Here is an 18,729-nt window from a genome sequence, read left to right as displayed (position 1 = left end):
ATGGTGGGGCTATGTTGTGGTTTAAACCGATCCACACAGCTCGTCTACTCACCCCCCTCCTGACCCTCGCCACTCCCGGAGGGATGGGGAGGAGAATCAGGACTCCCATGGGTTGAGATAAGAACAGCCGAGTAACTAAGGTATAACACAAATCACTACTGCTACCACCAATGATAATATTGATAAGAGAAAATAACAAGAGAATAAGATACCACCGCCAAACGAGTTCGACCCCCCCGAAGAGAGACCGTGCCCTTCTGGGTAACTCCCAGTTACCTCCCTGGGCATGACGTGCTATGGTATGGAATACCTCTTTGGCTAGTTTGGGTCAGGTGTCCTGTCTCTGCTTCCTCCCGGCCTCCCCTCGTCCCCAGCAGAGCATGAGACTCACAAAGTCCTTGGCCAGAATAAACATTACTTAACAACAATTAAAAACAATCGGTGTTATCAGCTCTCTGCCCAGGCTGGAAGTCAAAACACAGAGCTTGCAACAGTTACAAAGAAGGAGCAAAATGGCTCCTGGTAAACCCAGGACAGTATCCACCCCTTATTCCGTACCATTCACGTCATGCTCAGATCCCACATTTTCATTACACCATCACTCTTATCTCAGTACACTCTTAGTGCAAGGACCAGTCCCTATAAAGCTGCGGAGTCCATTCTGTCCATGATGTCAAGTTCCATCCCTTGTAACAGTCTTTCAGGGCCAGAAAAGCTGTGTGCAGTGTTGGATCGTTGCCTGCTGATGCTGATTGTTCCTTCACTGCAGAACTTGTCTGGTTCTATCAGAATTCATTCTCTGTTGGGATGATGGTTGGAGGCAAGTCAGGGCCAGTCACTGGTGACTTGAAGACATCTAATTGATGGGCTATAAAAGTATTACACAGCAGGCAACAGCACACAATTAAGTTCATTGGCTGTTTTCCCCTAAAATCAAATCCCCTTGAGGTATACATAGGATTTCCCCATCTTCCCGCATTACCCACCAAATATATCCGGGTCCCTGAGCAAAAGCAATCCCACGAGTGGGTTCGCCTTTACCTGAAGCAGGAATAACCCAGACTGTCTTCCCCAGCAAATTCTTCATATGCACCACAGGAACTTTGACCCCCTCTACAATATGTAAAAGTTCTGACTGGGCTGGGCCAGCTCTATTGACTGATCCTCTAGTGTTAACCAAACAGGTGGCCTTTGGTAAGTGTGTATCCCAATGCTTGAAAGTTCCCCCACCCATTGCTCTCAGTGTGGTTTTTAACAGCCCATTGTACCGTTCGATTTTCCCAGAGGCTGGTGCATGGTAGGGGATGGGATATACCCACTCAATGCCATGTTCTTTGGCCCAAGTGTCTATAAGGTTATTCCGGAAATGAGTCCCATTGTCTGACTCAGTTCTCTCTGGAGTGCCGTGTCGCCACAAAATCTGTTTCTCAAGGCCCAGGATAGTGTTCCGGGCAGTGGCGTGGGGCACGGCGTATGTTTCAAGTCATCCGGTGATTGCTTCCACCATAGTAAGCACATGGCGCTTGCCTTGGCGGGTTGGTGGGAGTGTGATATAGTCAATCTGCCAGGCCTCCCCATATTTGTACTTCAGCCATCGTCCTCCATACCAGAGAGGCTTTAACCGTTTGGCTTGTTTAATTGCAGCACATGTTTCACAGTCATGAATAACCTGGGCAATAGTGTCAATTGTTAAGTCCACCCCTCGGTCACGGGCCCATCTGTATGTTGCATCTCTGCCCTGATGGCCTGAAGTGTCATGGGCCCACCGGGCCAACAATAATTCACCTTTATGTTGCCAGTCTAAGTCCATCTGAGCCATTTCAATCTTAGCAGCTTTATCCACTTGTTGGTTGTTCTGGTGTTCATCAGTGGCCCGACTCTTGGGTACATGTGCATCTACATGGCGTACCTTCACCACCAGGTTCTGCACTTGGGCAGCGATATCTTGCCACAGTGCAGCAGCCCAGATGGGTTTACCTCTGTGTTCCCAGGTGCATTGCTTCCATTGCTGCAACCACCCCCATAGGGCATTTGCCACCATCCATGAGTCAGTGTAGAGATAAAGTACTGGCCACTTTTCTCGTTCAGAAATGTCCAGGGCCAGCTGGATGGCTTTCACCTCGGCAAACTGACTTGATTCGCCCTCTCCTTCAGCAGTTTCTGCAACTTGTCGCCGAGGACTCCATACGGCTGCCTTCCATCTCCGATGCTTTCCCACAATACAGCAGGACCCATCAGTAAACAAGGCATACTGCTTTTCACTTTCTGTCAGTTTGTTATATGGTGGAGCCTCTTCAGCAAGCATCACCTCCACCTCTGGTGACATTCCAAAATCTTTGCCCTCTGGCCAGTCCATGATGACTTCCAGAATTCCTGGACGACTGGGATTTCCTATTCGAGCTCGTTGTGTAATTAGTGCAGCCCATTTACTCCATGTAGCATCACTTACATGATGTTTAGAGGAGACCCTGCCTTTGAACATCCAGCCCAGTACGGGCAACCAGGGTGCCAGGAGGAGCTGTGCTTCAGTGCCAATCACTTCCGAAGCAGCTCGAACCCCCTCATAGGCTGCCAGTATCTCTTTCTCAGTTGGGGTATAGCTGGCCTCAGATCCTTTGTACCCCATACTCCAAAAGCCAAGGGGTCGACCTTGAGTCTCCCCTGGAGCTTTCTGCCAGAGGCTCCAGGTAGGACCATTTTCCCCAGCTGCGGTGTACAGTACATTTTTTACATCTGGCCCGGTCCGGACTGATCCGAGGGCTACTGCATGAACTATCTTGGGTTTAATTTGCTCAAAGGCTTGTTGTTGCTCAGGGCCCCATTTAAAATCATTCTTCTTCCGGGTCACATGATAGAGAGGGCTTACAATCGAACCGTAATTTGGGATGTGCATTCTCCAGAACCCCACAGCACCCAAGAAAGCTTGTGCTTCTTTCTTATTAGTTGGTGGAGACATTGCTGTTATCTTGTTGATCACATCTGTGGGGATCTGTCTACATCCATCTTGCTACTTTATTTCTAAAAATTGAATCTCTTGTGCAAGTCCCTTGACCTTACTCCATTTTATGGCAAAACCGGCTTTCAGCAGGATTTGGATTATTTTCCTCCCTTTCTCAAAGATTTCTTCCGCTGTGTTGCCCCACATGATAATGTCTTCAATGTATTGCGGGTGTTCTGGAGCTTGCCCCTGTTCCAGTGCAGTCTGGATCAGTCCATGGCAAATGGTAGGGCTGTGTTTCCACCCCTGGGGCAGTCAGTTCCAAGTGAACTGGACACCCCTCCAAGTGAAAGCAAACTGTGGCCTGCACTCTGCTGCCAAAGGAATTGAGAAAAATGCATTGGCAATATCAGTTGTGGCATACCACTTGGCTGCCTTTGACTCTAATTCACACTGAAGTTCTAGCATGTCCGGTACGGCAGCATTCAATGGTGGTGTGACTTCATTCAGGCCACGATAGTCTACTGTTAGTCTCCACTCTCCGTTAGACTTTCGTAATGGCCATATGGGGCTATTAAAGGGTGAGTGGGTCCTGCTGATCACTCCCTGACTCTCCAGTCTATGAATCAGCTGATGGATAGGAATCAGGGAGTCTCGGTTGGTGCGATATTGCTGCCGGTGCACTGTTGTGGTCGCTATTGGCACTTGTTCTTCAACTTTCAGCAACCCCACAACAGAAGGACCCACTGAGAGACCAGGCAAGGTGGACAGCTGCTCAATTTCCTCAGTCTCCAAAGCAGCAATACCAAAAGCCCATCGGTACCCTTTTGGGTCTTTGAAGTACCCTCTCCTGAGGTAGTTTAAGCCGAGGATGCATGGAGCCTCTGGACCAGTCACAATGGGGTGCTTTTGCCATTTCCTCCCAGTCAGGCTGATTTCAGCCTCCAGTACAGTCAACTCTTGGGATCCTCCTGTCACTTCAGAAATATAGATGGGTTCCACCCCTTGACAGCTTGATGGCATCAGGGTACACTGTGCACCGGTATCTACTAGAGCCTTATACTTCTGTGGGACTGATGTGCCAGGCCATCTGATCCACGCAGTCCAGTAAATCCGATCATCCCCTACCTGGCTGGAGGCAGGGCCCCTCTAATAGTTATCACCTCCCATCAGTGCTCAGCAAGGAGTGTGCGAAATACACTTTAAGCTTTATGATATAGAAACACTTATTTGGTGGACTACAACACAGCCCTCACAATATACTGAGCAGCTGAAAAAGACACAGTTGTACGGCAGAGCCATAGAAGCAGCTTAGAAGATAGCTGGAGCTATGTACTTCATAGTGTGGGCTCTGGCTGCTCCAGCTAGCACAAGAACTCTGCATTTTTCAAGGATTGTGAATCTCCAGTTCTGCTCACCAGAGACTGAAGCACAGCTCCTCCTGGCACCCTGGTTGCCCGTACTGGGATGGATGTTCAAAGGCAGGGTCTCCTCTACACATCATGTAAGTGATGCTACATGGAGTAAATGGGCTGCACTAATTACACAACGAGCTCGAATAGGAAATCCCAGTCGTCCAGGCATTCTAGAAGTCATCATGGACTGGCCAGAGGGCAAAGATTTTGGAATGTCACCAGAGGAGGAGGTGATGCGTGCTGAAGAGTCCCCACCATATAACAAACTGTCAGAAAGTGAAACAACAGTATGCCTTGTTTACTGATGGGTCCTGCCGTATTGTGGGAAAGCATCGGAGATGGAAGGCAGCCGTATGGAGTCCTCGACAACAAGCGGGTTTGCCTTTACCTGAAGCAGGAATAACCCAGACTGTCTTCCCCAGCAAATTCTTCATGTGCACCACAGGAACGTTGTCCCCCTCTACGATATGTAAAAGTTCTGACTGGGCTGGGCCAGCTCTGCAGATCCTCTGGTGTTGACCAACCAGGTGGCCTTTGGTAAGTGTGTATCCCAATGTTTGAAAGTTCCCCCACCCATTGCTCTCAGTGTGGTTTTTAACAGCCCATTGTACCGTTCAATTTTTCCAGAGGCTGGTGCATGGTAGGGGATGTGATACACCCACTCAGTGCCATGCTCTTTGGCCCAAGTGTCTATAAGGTCATTCTGGAAATGAGTCCCATTGTATGACTCAGTTGGGTAAAAGAATGTTTCCTTCGCAGGTTGACCATCCAAGGAGAAAAAAGATGTGTAATTCCTAAGCACTTCTATCATATACCTCCCAAAGTATAAAGGTGGTGACCACACTGGGAACGTAAGCCAGATCAGTTTCATGATCAATGATTCTACTGCATTACAAGTCATTACCCTAAAGTACAATGAGACAAGAACCTTAGCTCAAGCCCCCCACTTGATAAACGCTAACACAGCAAATACCGGCTCTAAGTAATGTACAATATGCTGAAACTGTGAGATCAAGTGAAACAACTTTGAGAGCCAATAAATCAGCATTGTGACGAGTGACTATTAATCCGGTTAGATCTGTCGTTATCTCAACCATTCGTGCCCCACATTGGGCACCAAAAAGAACTGTCGTAGCTTAAACCCAACCACAAAGCTCGTTCACTCACTCCCCCCTCCCCCCTTTTTTTTTTTTCTCCCTCTTTCTTTCCTTCTCCCCCTCCCTGGCCCTCCCCACTCCCGGAGGGATGGGGCGGAGAATTGAGATAATGTAACTCCAAGGGGTTGAGATAAGAACAGCCCATTAACTAAGGTGTAACTCAAATCACTACTGCTACCACCAATGATAATATTGATAAGAGAAAATAACAAGAGAAGAGAATACAATACCACCTCCGAACGAGTTCAACCCCCCTGATGAGAGACCGTGCCCTTCCAAGTAACTCTGTGTTACCTCCCTGGGTATGACCTACTGTGGTATGGAATACCTCTTCGGATAGTTTGGGTCAGGTATCCTGTCTCTGCTTCCTCCTGGCCTCCCCTCATCCCCGGCAGAGCATGAGACTCACAAAGTCCTTAGCCAGGGTAAACATTACTTAGCAACAATTAAAAACAGTCGGTGTTATCAGCTCTCTTCCCTGGCTGGAAGTCAAAACACAGCGCTGCACCAGCTACTAAGAAGGAGAAAAATGGCTACTGGTGAACCCAGGACAGTGTTTTACTAATTTTTCTGGATTTTGTACTTTTTCAGTGGTGAAATTCCAAAGCAGTAGAGTGGCCCACTGACCTAGATACTTGCCCATACTATCCCACACATCTGGCCACTCATGGCTGTCCAGCCTCAGGGAAAATCCCTTGGTCCTCCTATATTGTCGCCTAACCCCAGACAAGATCCAAACCTGACTCTGCTTAACTCTTGAAATCAGACGGAATGGTCTTGGGCAAAAAACCCACTGTATGTGTGCCAACATGGTGATCCCCATCACAGTCAATAAACAGGTCTCAAGGGTATTTAAAGGCCATTCAAAAACTTCAGAACTCTCAAACAATGCTGTAATCGGTCGGGGGTGGGGGGGGGGGGGGGGGCTGGGAGGGAAGACAATGTCTCCTTCACAGGTTGACCACCCGAGAAGGAGAAAAAAGATGTGTAATTGCTAAGCACTTCTATCATATACCTCCCAAAGTATAAAGGTGGTGACCACACTGGGAACATAAGCCAGATCAGTTTCATGATCAATGATTCTACTGCATTACAAGTCATTACCCTAAAGTACAATGAGACAAGAACCTTAGCTCAAGCCCCCCACTTGAATAAACACTAACGCAGCACATACCGGCTCTAAGTAATGTACGATATGCTGAAACTGTGAGACCAAGAGGAACAAATTTGAGAGCCAATAAATCAGCATTGTGACGAGTGACTATTAATCCAAAACAAGGAATGGTTATCACAAACACTCCAGTCAGATCTGTCGTTATCTCAAGTCTTCGAGCCCCATGTTGGGCGCCAAAAAGGACTGTACTGGTTTAAGCCCAGGCCGTAAATCCGAACCAAGCAGTCTACCTCCACTCCGCCCTTTCTTCCCCCCCCCCCCCCCCCCCCCCCCCAGCTCCCGGAGGGACAGGGAGGAGAATCGAAAGAATGCAACTCCCACAGGTTGAGATAAGAACAGCCCAGTAACTAAGGTATAACACAAATTACTACTGCTACCACCAATAATAATAGTGATAAGGGAAATAACAAGGGAGGAGAATATGATATCACCTGCCGACCGAGTGCCCTTCCGGGTAACTCCCAGTTACATCCCGGGCATGACGTGCTGTGGTATGGAATACCTCTTTAGCTAGCTTAGGTCAGGTGTCCTGTCTCTGCTTCCTCCTGGCTTCCCCTCCTCCCTGGCAGAGCATGAGGCTCAGAAAGTCCCTGGTCAGACTAAACATTTGAGCAGTAACTAAAAACATCGGTGTTATCAGCGCTGTTCCCATGCTGAAAGTCAAAAAACACAGCACTGCACCATCTACTAAGAAGGAGAAAAATGACTGCTACTGCTGGACCCAGGACACCAAGTTAGGAAAGCTAAGGCTCAGTTAGAATAAAATCTGTCAAGGGATGTGAAAGATAGTAGGAAGGGCTTCTATATGTATGTAGCAAATAATAGACAGAATAGGGACAATGTGGGCCATTTCCAGAAGCTATCAGAACGGGCTACCCTACCTACATGTGGAGAAGGCTGAGGTTCTTAATGACTTCTTAGCCTCAGTCTTCACCGGCAAGTGCTCTGACCACACCACCCAATATTAGGAAGGCAGGTACAGAGACTGTGAGAATGAAGACCTCAGGCCCACTGTAGGAGAGGATCAGGTTCAAGACCATCTTAAGAACCTGAACATGCACATGTCCTGGGACCTGATGAAATCCATCCGCGGGTCCTGTAGGAGCTGGCGAATGAAGTTGCTAAGCCACTGGCCATCGTATTTGAAAAATCATAGCAGTCAGGTGAAGTTCCTGACAACTGGAAAAAGGGAAATATAATCTCCATTTTCAAGAAGGGGAATATGGAAGACACAGGGAACTGCAGACCAGTCAGTCTCACCTCTGTGCCTGGCAAAATCTTGGAGCAGATTCTCCTGGAAGGCATGATAAGGCACATGAAAAACAAGGTGGTTGGTGACAGCCAACATGGCTTCACTACGGGGAAATCCCATCTGAACAATTAGGCAGCCTTCTATGATGGGGCTACAGAACTGATGGATAGGGGCAAAACCACTGATGTCATGTACCTGGACTTGTGAAAAGCATTTGACACTGTCTTGCACAAAGCCCTTGTCTCTAAACTGGAGAAACATCAATTTGATGGACACACCACCAAGTTGGTAAAGAATTGGCTGGATGGCCACACACAAAGAGTTGTGGTCAATGCCTCAGTGTCCAATTGGAGACCAGTAATGGGTGGTGCTCCTCAAGGATTAGTGTTGGGACCAATCCTGTTCAATATCTTTGTTGGCAACATGGACAGTGGGATTGAGTGTGCCCTCAGCAAGTTTGCCGATGACACCAAGCTGTGTGGTTCAGTTGATATGCTGGAGGGAAGGGATGCCATCCAGAGAGACCCTGACACGTTTGTGAGGTGGACCAATGCCAACCTCATGAAGTTCAACTAAGCCAAGTGCAAGGTCCTACACCTGTATCAGGGCAATCCCAGGCACAGCTACAGGTTGGGTGGAGAAGAGATTCAGAGCAGCCCTGTGGAGAAGGATTTGGGGGTGTTGGTTGATGAGAAACTTAACATGAGCTGGCAGTGTGAGCTTGCAGCCCAGAAAGCCAACCGTATCCTGGGCTGCATCAAAAGGAGCGTGACCAACAGGTCGAAGGAGGTGATCCTGCCCCTCTACTCTGCCCTTGTGAGACCTCACTTGGAGTATTGTGCACAGTTCTGGTGTCCTCAACATAAAAAAGACATGGAACTCTTGGAACAAGTCCAGAAGAGGGCCATGAGGATGATCAGGGGACTGGAGCACCTCCTGTATAAAGACAGGCTGAGAAACTTGGGGCTGATCAGTCTGGAGAAAAGGCTGCATGGAGACCTCATAGCAGCCTTCCAGTATCTGAAGGGGGCCTATAAGGGGGGGGGGGGGGGGGGGGGGGGGAGAACTCTTCATTAGGGACTGTAGTGATAGAACAAGGGGCAATATGTTCAAACATAAACAGGAGAAGTTTAGGTTAGATATAAGGAAGAATTTGTTTACTGTGATTTTGGTGAGGCACTGGAACAGGCTGCCCAAGGTATTTGTGAAAGCTCCATTCCTGGCAGTGTTCAAGGCCAGGTTGGACGGAGCCTTGCGTGGCATGGTTTAGTGCGAGGTGTCTCTGCCCATTGCAGGGGGGTTCGACCTAGATGATCTTAAGGTCCTTTCCAACCCTAACTATTTTACGATTCTATGATTCCATTTCCAGAAGCATCAATTTGCCCCAGACATAAAAACATTTTTAAAAACCAGCAACTTATTTCCAGGCCTTTCAAATCCTATTACCTAATAAGTCACTTATAATCAGACAGCATGTTTAGCCAGTACCCTCTATTATGTTTTCTTTTCAAAATAAGATGCCATTTATTGGGTTTTTTTCTCCTTTTCCCCTTTTAGTTTTATATTCTCTTCCCTTGTTATTTCCCTTATTATTATCATTATTTTTGGTGGTAGTAGTAGTGTTTTTGTATTATACCTTAATTACTGGACTGTTCTTAACCCATGGGATTTACATTCTCCCAACTCTCCTCCCCATCCCTCCGGGAGCCGAGAGGTAATAAGGTGGGGGAGTGAGTGAGCAGCTGTATGGTTCTGAATTACCGGCTAGGCTTAAACCATGACAGTCTTACATTCAGTATCATGATTTTTAATGTACTACTCCCTAGATCAAATAAGTTTATAGTACTAAATATAGTCATTATCTCCTTCCTCAACCTCGACTCTGGAAGAATTAAATTTTTTGCCATCACCATTAACAAGCATTGTGCAAACCAAGCCAGGCCTCTGGTGTCACCTGTGCAAGCCTACTGTCCTCAAATCAAGACACATGGCAATCTATTTCTTCTGACTGCCTGGATAAAAATAAGCAACTGGAGGCTTAAGTGAATTATTCTGAAGATGTACAAACTTAAAATGCAGTGGACATTTTTGCCATTGTCCTACAGCTGCCAAAAAAGTGAGGTATTACTCTTTAAGTAGTCAGGCCAAATCCTGACTATAGAATCATAGAATAGTTAGGGCTGGAAAGGACCTCAAGATCATCCAGTTCCAACCCCCCTGCCATGGGCAGGGACACCTCACACCAAACCATCCCACACAAGGTTTCATCCAACCTGGCCCCGAACACCGCCAGGGATGGAGCACTCACAACCTCCCTGGGCAACCCACTCCAGTGCCTCACCACCCTAACAGGAAAGAATTTCCTCCTTATATCCAATCTAAACTTCCCCTGTTTAAGTTTCAACCCGCTACCCCTTGTCCTGTCACCACAGTCCCTGATGAAGAGTCCCTCCCCAGCATCCCTACAGGCCTCCTTCAGGCACTGGAAGGCCGCCATGAGGTCTCCACGCAGCCCTCTCTTCTCCAGGCTGAACAGCCCCAACTTCCTCAGCCTATCTTCAGGCTTTTAGCGAATATCAGTCCGTATAAGGCACACAAACCAAAACCCACTTTGTACCCAACTCCATATTTTAACAATGTAGTATTTATTAACATTCTATTTTTTTTTTCCTCAAAAGAACTGGAGTGACATAACTCTTTTGAATGTATTTGGCTTGCTCTACTTAATGGATCAAATCAGATTTTTCATTTGTTTTAAATATAGCAGCGCTGAAATCTGCCTCATAGCTATAACAGAATGAAAATAAAATAAATAATAAAAAAAAAGATAAATTTCCTACGCCAGTCCTGCCTACAATCATAAAAATTTGTTTCACTTTGGTTGTGCAGAAGTATTCCTGTCACTGAACAGAAGTTATTTCTCTAGACATAAATGATTATTTATTTTCCCAAACCTGTAATCTGTAATGAAATCAACAAACTAAGCTATGAGTTGTCTGGTAAGGTTTTAGTTTCAATTTTGTGGAATTTTTTTGGCAGATCTGCATCACTGATAACCATGCTGGAAAGCATCCTAAAATTTGAAACATTTATTCCTACCTCTTACCCACATTTAAAACACAGAATTCTGGAGTCAGTGATGAGCAGATTACAGTTTTGCATCTTCAACAAAAATTGTGTTAAGGAGTTTCTTAACAGGGTTTTAGGCAACGGCAGTGGCAAAATCTGAAAGATGAAGGCTCAGATCACAGAAGGGGCTAACCTCAAAAGCTGCGTTCTGATCTAGTCCAGTATTTGTGAAGTATTTCCACCACACCCCTCTTTTAATAGCTTTTTTATGTTAATCACAAAGGTCAGAAGACTCATGGATATCTGTGAAGAGGGGAAAAAAACATCTTCCTAGAAACCACTGGAAGTGTTTAACTGAGCAACTGGTTCACATCTTCCTAAAGTATGACATGGTAAAAATACCATAAAGCAGCCCTGAAACAAGCAAGTTTAAAAATTCAAATAAGGTAGATTGCAACAGGTATTAATCTGGCAAGAGTTACTATTAGCATTATTTAGACCATCACAGTAAATGAGGCCTTGTCCAATCCCTTTGGGGTTTTTCTTTCTAGCCTTAAGAAATCATAAAAACATAAACCTTGTCTTTTTAGTCAGCTAACTAACGTACCTTAATGAACTTAATGAGGTTATATATTGTTTTTTGAAAAGCAAACATCTGTAAATACTAGAACTTACTACATTTTTCCCCATATTTTCATAGTTTAATTAAGGGTTTGTAAAACATAAAACACTGACACCCCTACATTCTGATGGGGCAAACATGTGGCTAAACTGTGTGGCTAAGTATTTTTAAAAGAGGTCATTCTGAGCAAATAGTTGAAGTTACTTGGGCCTTCTACATTAAATATATTCCAACAGAGTCAGCAGTGACTGTCTGGCTTGAGAGAAGTCTGGCATTTAATTCTGGAAAGAATAATCCTCTGCAGAAAGTTCAATTTAGCAATCTATAGAAAACCAGGAGTCCTCCAGAAAACAGGATTCAAACTGCGGACTCGAGTGCAATCTTCAAGACAGGCTTCACGAGGCAGCACTGAAGAAAGGAAAGGCAGCTGCAGAAAGACAGATACATGACAGATGCTACCCAATCATCTGCCACAATATTAGCATACGTTTAGGAGCACAAGTCAGACAAAAGTAGCAAGACAAAACCAGAATCTGTCTAAAAAAAGTTTTCAATCGGATTCATTCAAAAAGCTCACAGAAAATCAACATTCCTCCTCTATATCTAGCAATCCTTTTATCAGACATTTAATTTTCCTCAGCAGCAACATGTGATGGGTCAAACGATGCCATACTCAACACCAACAGAAACCGACTTTGCCGTTAGCTGGCATCAGAAAGGGAGCGAGCATGACTTCCTGCTCCTCCAGCCAGGCAGCAGGAAGACTGAATCCATTCACTGCAACAAAAGGAGACTGGTAGGCCTGCTCAGAAACAGCAGCGTTAGGGAGAGGTTTCAGGTGTAGCTCACAGAGGCATACAGAGCTATAAATAGAGGTGCTGTGGACAAGGGGTTAGCTGTTGCAGAAGACAGCTTCCTCTGCTGTGCAGCAGGCTAGACTTACAGAAGCACAGCCTAAAAACAAGACTTCAGAATTTACTTGATTTCTGCCTTGAGAACGATCTTCAGTTTCTGAAAGCAAGCGGGAGGGCAAAACAAAATTAGGTTGATGTTACTTCTCTTGGTTTTACTATAACCTGTGCAGTAGTAATTAGAACATTTAGCAGTGACAAGACTTCTCCAATTTTCACATGCTCTATTTTTGCTAAAATTTCAACTGTTATTACTAATGGTAAGCTTCCTCATGACTTCACTGTGGGGGGTGCGGGGGTGTGTGTGTCCCCAACAAATGACCAAACTATTTTGGTAGGGCATCTTGGGTAAGATTATGGCAACTCTGACTTAATTTAAATGCACGGGGGTATTCTTGTTAGACTGACCCTGCTCTGCTGAACAACAAGGCTCTAGAGGGCTCTCATGGACCAATGTGCAGCAGCACTAACACATGCCTCCCAAAGGAAAATCGGGCCGAGCGGCTCGTTACAAGCCCGGCTGTCTGCCCTACAATTGGCCAGCCCCGTGCCAGTAGTCGCCCAGTAGTGGCAGGGAACCGTGGGGCATGGCAGCAAGCAACCGGCACCTCCTCCAGAGCAAGAGGCACGGCTGCCAGCCTGGGGCTTCTGCACCCGGCGGCAGAAGGAGCAATGGCCCGGGGAGTCTGGTCTCCAGCCCGCCCTACAGGCGCGGTTCATTCGCTTCGCACAGCAGTGTGATGTATATACTGGATTCGTATTCATTTGTATCCCTTATTTCATTGTTTATTCAAAAGCACTTAAAATAAATAAACTTAATTTGCAAGTGAAATGTAAAAATGGCCACACAGACAACAATAGCTAGATTAGTAAAGACTGAAGCAAAACTCCTCCTGCAGCTCTATTGTAAATAAACCTATCAAATATACACTTATTGCCCATAATGAAAGATTTGCAATAATGCACAATGCTAAGATTGGATATAAATATTTTTCTAGAAGAATATTTCCCTGTTGTTTACACTGTTATACATTAACATCCCAAAATGGAGAGCATTCATTAACGTATAATATCCTCAGTCCCATTTTAAGTCAGGTAGCATTAGTATGTCAGTCTTGACACTGAGTTCTAACCTGCTAAAGATATGAATCTCAAAAATGAGAAGTATGGCAAGACAGCATTTCCATCCAACAGTTGCAGAAATACAACTGCCTCAACATGTCAGAGAAAGAAAACTCAAGTGTATTTTGACATTTCATCTTGAAACCTAAGGGGAGCCAAAGAATTTAGAAGCATTTGTAGTAAATTGTTTGTACAAAAACAAACAACCCATAAAATATGAGCAAGTTTACACACAAAGTTGCCTATGCAAGTCTGTCTTTTATGGACCCCAGCAGCACAGGTGGCAAGGTGGACTAGAAGGCAACCACAGCCAATCTCTCTCAGTGTCTGTGGAAGAAAACAATAAACTTCAGGAATAAGTTGAGATCTCCTTTTTAACTATCACAGGAATACTGCAGAAATTCTTGAAAGCTCATGAGTTACAGATTCAGTCACTTAGAAATAATAAATATTATTTATGTAAAAAGCATTTTTTTTTCTAATCCTGTATTTAACAGAGCTACTGTGAGCAACATTCAAATAATCTAAGATCATAGGAATACAAAGTGAGCACAAACTCAGATAGATTTTATATACCAAATTTTGTAATTTCTGCTCATGCAAAAAGTCTAACCAAACCCTTTCCTTGGACTACCCCCAAATGTTATATTATTTGAAAGCCTCGTGTGTAGGAAGAAAGTATTAAATAATTTGAACACATGCTTTAAATAAAAAGAAATCGACATGAAATGTGTAGTTCATGCATTACAAACGGCAGATGACAAAAAACATCAGTGCACAAGGCATAGCTGGAACTCGTTAGGTATTTTAATACACTACTGTAAGTTACGAAATCCTGAAGAATAAAACACTTTAAAAAGAAAACAGTGCAGGTTGTTACAGAAATCCTTTCAAACTGTTGTATGAGGTTTCTAAAGTCCAGGAACATGCTATCTGAGAGTCAGCTAAATTTACTTGTCATGCAACATCAGTTATTTCACTTCTGTATGCTTCAGCCTTTTATTTTTAATCTACCATACACATTTTCTTCAGTATTCAGAAAGATACACTGTTGTTCAAAAAGAAACAGACGATAAGCACAATCAGATCAATATAAATCAAAAGCCTCAATCTTAAATAGAAAAACGCATGGCCTTGTTAAGCTACATAGCTGTACACAGACATCCAGATTTGTACAGATTGATGCATTTGACTCAGAAAACAAGCTTCCTGGCACACACTGCATGCATTAAAAATAAAAATGTTAACTATTTCATCTCAGAACAGGAAGATGAACATAGCAATTTGAAGCCTTGCACAAGAGAAGCTCTTGGAGTCCTAACTTCTCCCATTGTAAAGAATATAGTTCAGGTAGATGACTAGCACTGAGGTTCTTAGTCCCAAGCCAATTCCTGAATTACTCACACTTTTGACTCATACTTAACCTTACCTTGATATTTTTTCTTGGTAGTAGCAGAGTATTCCTTCTGTTTATAAATTTATGTCTCTACCACTACTAAAAATTAAACATACATGTACATCTTAGAAGCAGACTGCTTTAAGCAGAAAAGAAATTGCTAAATGAACTACAGGAAAATAAATTCTTAGGATATCCTTAAACAGAGTATTTACTAACAAACCTTATTTTGATTGAGAGAATCATTCCTTAGTCTCTGTTTGTTCTTCTGCAATTTACTGGGCATCATCTTTCCCGTTCTGAAGTCAAAACTGCTGAGATCAACAGTGTTTCCCAAGTATCTTGCCAACTGAGGCTTGCTTCTGAACTTCTTACCACTTGGACTAAAAAGAAGAAAACACTTTAGTATGTTTTGTTGTACAAAAGGATACAACCTTGACTTATTTCAACAGGCTTTATACCTTGTTAAATATTTAAAAAGTTTCCATTATCTTTATTCCATGTGGCATGTTCAGTGATGTGTTGATCAGTGATGGTATACCTGCCCATATCCACTCCCATCCTTTGCACAGGATTTAATTTCTGTGTCAGGCTGTTGGACGCTAGGATACACTACACCTTGAGAAGTTGGGTTAGCAGGACAGCTAAACCAAATTTCAGTATAAGAAGTATAAATGTCAGGCTGTGGCCAAGCGTGGAACCCTCTGCATGCAACTGCTAGCTAAGGCCAACCTAGACTCAACAGCAAACCTTCTCCACTATCAGCAAGGCATTAAAGAGACATGCAGAACTAGGATTTGAGGGGCCATGACGTCTCTTATTCAGTCACTAAGACTGGTGAGCAAAGCCAGGTAAATAACTGAGCAACAGGCAACAAGCGGCAAGCAAGATGATACAGAATATGAAACAGGTCCAAAGCTGTAATTATGTACATAGATGCCAACATAACAAATGAAATCAGTTGTAGGGAAGTTATTTAAATAATCTTAATTTGAAAATATGGAATTATTATTACCCCAAAGTCCCAGCTGATGATTTGAATAACATCAGCAAATATACAATTTTCAGTTATCCTATGAAAGTGGTATGCCTACTGATATTGACATCACAGAACTTTCTATCCCCTCATATCTACTTCGTTCACAAGCATCCCAAACACCATCACACACATTGTGCATGCTGCCTGCATTAAATACACGTTTAATCCATGTGTATTTTCACCGACCTCACTGGTGATTCTGGTAAACTTATTAACTAGTCTGCATGCCCTGCGTGCAAGTCATTGCTAATAAGCACCTTATTGACAAGAAGCTCTACAGTTTGTTTCACTTTAAGGGACAATGGTTCTGCCTCCAGACTTAAAAACTCAGCAGAAATTTAAGTACCAAGACCTGCTATGTAAAACTCAGGCTGCAACACCAGTAGTGATAGTCTCTCACTATAGATAGTTGTGAAAATGGCTAAATACTCATCATGCGAAGTCAACAGTCTCTTGGTCTAAAGCAAATTTCTATCCAATGAAACAAACCAAGTGTCAGAATCCTCCCAACTACTGATACCCAAAAGGTTAACTGAGCTCAGAGCATTTTTCTTTCTGCAGAAAACTACTGAAGACTTTTTTCTTCACTTTTCAAGTGTTTTTGTTTGTTTTTAACTTAAAAACACCTTGAGGCAATAACTTCCCCACAGGATATGTACTGAATTCTGGGGGAAAAAAGCTAATTAAGACAAACCTATTTCAAACTCATTTAAATTAATCTATTTATTAAATATATGGAGAGACATAATTAATGAGAAGAGAAGGTAGAAGAAAAATACTTAAAACAGATCACAATCTGAAGCTAACCTCCTCAAGGATGGGTGTGGGAGGGGAAAAAAAAACAAGCCACCACACACATGTACATACACACCCCACCACAAAACTCTCTTCTACTTCTCATAAACCAAGAAATGAAGCTATGCTATAATCCAAACTAAATACAAAACCAGTTCTATTTTAGATAGTGGAGATTAACACCCTGGCTTGTAAGCAACAGGAAAATTCTGCACTGAAGGTTAGAGACAAAGCAAGTCTTCTGTGGGGCAAGTAAATTTGTTATTAAAATAATCTGACCCATTGTCTTTCATTCCTATTCAGGCACCTCAATGAGGAATTGGCCGGATGGTCGCATCCAGAGGGTAGTGGTCAATGGCTCAATGTCTAGATGAACACCAGAGACAAGTGGCCTCCCTCAGGGGTCCAGATTGGGACCAGTACTCTTTAATATCTTCATCAGTGACATAGTGGGATTGAGTGTGCCATCAGCAAATTTGCAGATGACATGAAGCTGAGTGGTGAAGTTGAAATGCCTGAGGGACAGGAAGCTATCCAGAAGGACTTGGACAGGCTTGAGAGGTGAACCCATGCAAACTTCATGAGGTTCAACAGGGCCCAGTGCAGACTCCAGCACCTGGGTCAGGGCAACTCGCAGTATCAATACAGGCTGGGGGATGAAGGGATTGAGAGTACCCCAGAGAAGAAGGACTTGGGGGTACCGGTGGATGAAAGATTGGACATGAGAAGGCAATGTGTGCATGCAGGCCAGAAGGCTGATTGTATCTTGGGCTGCATCCAAAGGAGCGTAGGCAGTAGGTCAAGGGAGGTGATTCTGCCCCTCTGTTCTGCTCTGGTGAGATTCCACTTGGAGTCCTGTGTACAGCTCTGGAATCCTCAATACAGGAAAGACATGGACCTGTTGGAGAGGGTCCAGAGAAGGGCCACAAAAATTATCAGAGGGATGGAGCACCTCTCCTATGAGGAAAGGATAAGACAGTTGGGGTTGTTCAGCCTGGAGAAGACTCCAGGGAGACCTTGTTATGGCCTTTCAGTCCTGAAAAGGGACCTAGAAGAAAGATGGGGAGAGAGACTTTTGAACAGGGCCTGTTGCAATCGGATGAGGGGTAATGGTTTTAAACTAAAAGAAGGGAGATTCAGGCTGGATGTAAAGAAGAAATTCTTTACTATGCAGTTGTAAAATACTGGAACAGGTTGCCCAGAGAGGTAGTGGATCCTTTGCTCTTTAAGGAATGCTTTTATCATATACCAGCAAACTGCTCTTAAATCTTTACAGATAAATGGACTATAAGAAAATTGCAGATTAAGTTTCAGAACATGGTTTAGTGTGAGGTGTCCCTGCCCATGGCAGGGGGGTTGGAACTAGATGATCTTGAGGTCCTTTCCAACCCTAACTATTCTATGATTCTATGTAAATTTTAATATTATTAAATAAATGTCCTCAATCATGCCAGGACTTCAGTCCATGGAAACAACAGACATCCCTATCAAGAGTTGGGCGAGGCACAATGACAACAAAACGTAGGGAAAGCTCCCGTCTCCATGAGCATAGTTTACACAAATTAAAAAAAAAATCACCAAAGTTAAAGGCAATGTGGAAGTTGAATTGACAGTGCTGTGAAATAGTGTATGTTCTGAATTCCAGTTGCTTGGGGCTTTGTCTCAGGCATTGTGGAAACAGAGAACTGGGAATTCCTCTGGAGAATATCAGTTCTGTGTTAGACAGCTTGAGAGAGATGGCCCCGTGCATGATGAAGTCTTGGAATGTATTACACACGTATGAATGACTCCAGGGTACTGAAAGTACTCCCTAAGCTGGGGGGGGTATATCCTCCTATT

At 44.1% G+C, this 18,729-nt stretch overlaps 1 protein-coding gene and 1 long non-coding RNA gene across 9 annotated transcripts in view; both read right to left on the bottom strand.

The window, feature by feature from the left end:
- LOC136004469 (methyl-CpG-binding domain protein 2) overlaps positions 1–18,729 on the bottom strand; it is a 92,726-nt gene that overhangs the window by 42,209 nt on the left and 31,788 nt on the right. For all 8 annotated transcript variants that reach the window (XR_010608468.1, XR_010608469.1, XR_010608470.1 and 5 more), the window contains one exon: positions 15,280–15,439. Coding sequence is in view for 2 of the 8 variants with exons in the window: in XM_065660964.1 (XP_065517036.1) it covers positions 15,280–15,439 (160 nt within the window). In the remaining 6 variants the exon portion in view is untranslated. The remainder of the gene's footprint in view (positions 1–15,279; positions 15,440–18,729) is intronic.
- Positions 11,685–13,186, bottom strand: LOC136004293 (uncharacterized). Its single transcript, XR_010608364.1, has 2 exons — positions 12,947–13,186; positions 11,685–12,638 (listed from the first exon to the last, which is right to left on the bottom strand). It is a non-coding gene; the product is annotated as an uncharacterized LOC136004293 (long non-coding RNA).

Source organism: Lathamus discolor, chromosome W (assembly GCF_037157495.1).
Source record: "Lathamus discolor isolate bLatDis1 chromosome W, bLatDis1.hap1, whole genome shotgun sequence".
NCBI lineage: Eukaryota > Metazoa > Chordata > Aves > Psittaciformes > Psittacidae > Lathamus > Lathamus discolor.
This window is presented reverse-complemented; position numbering and strand designations above follow the sequence as displayed.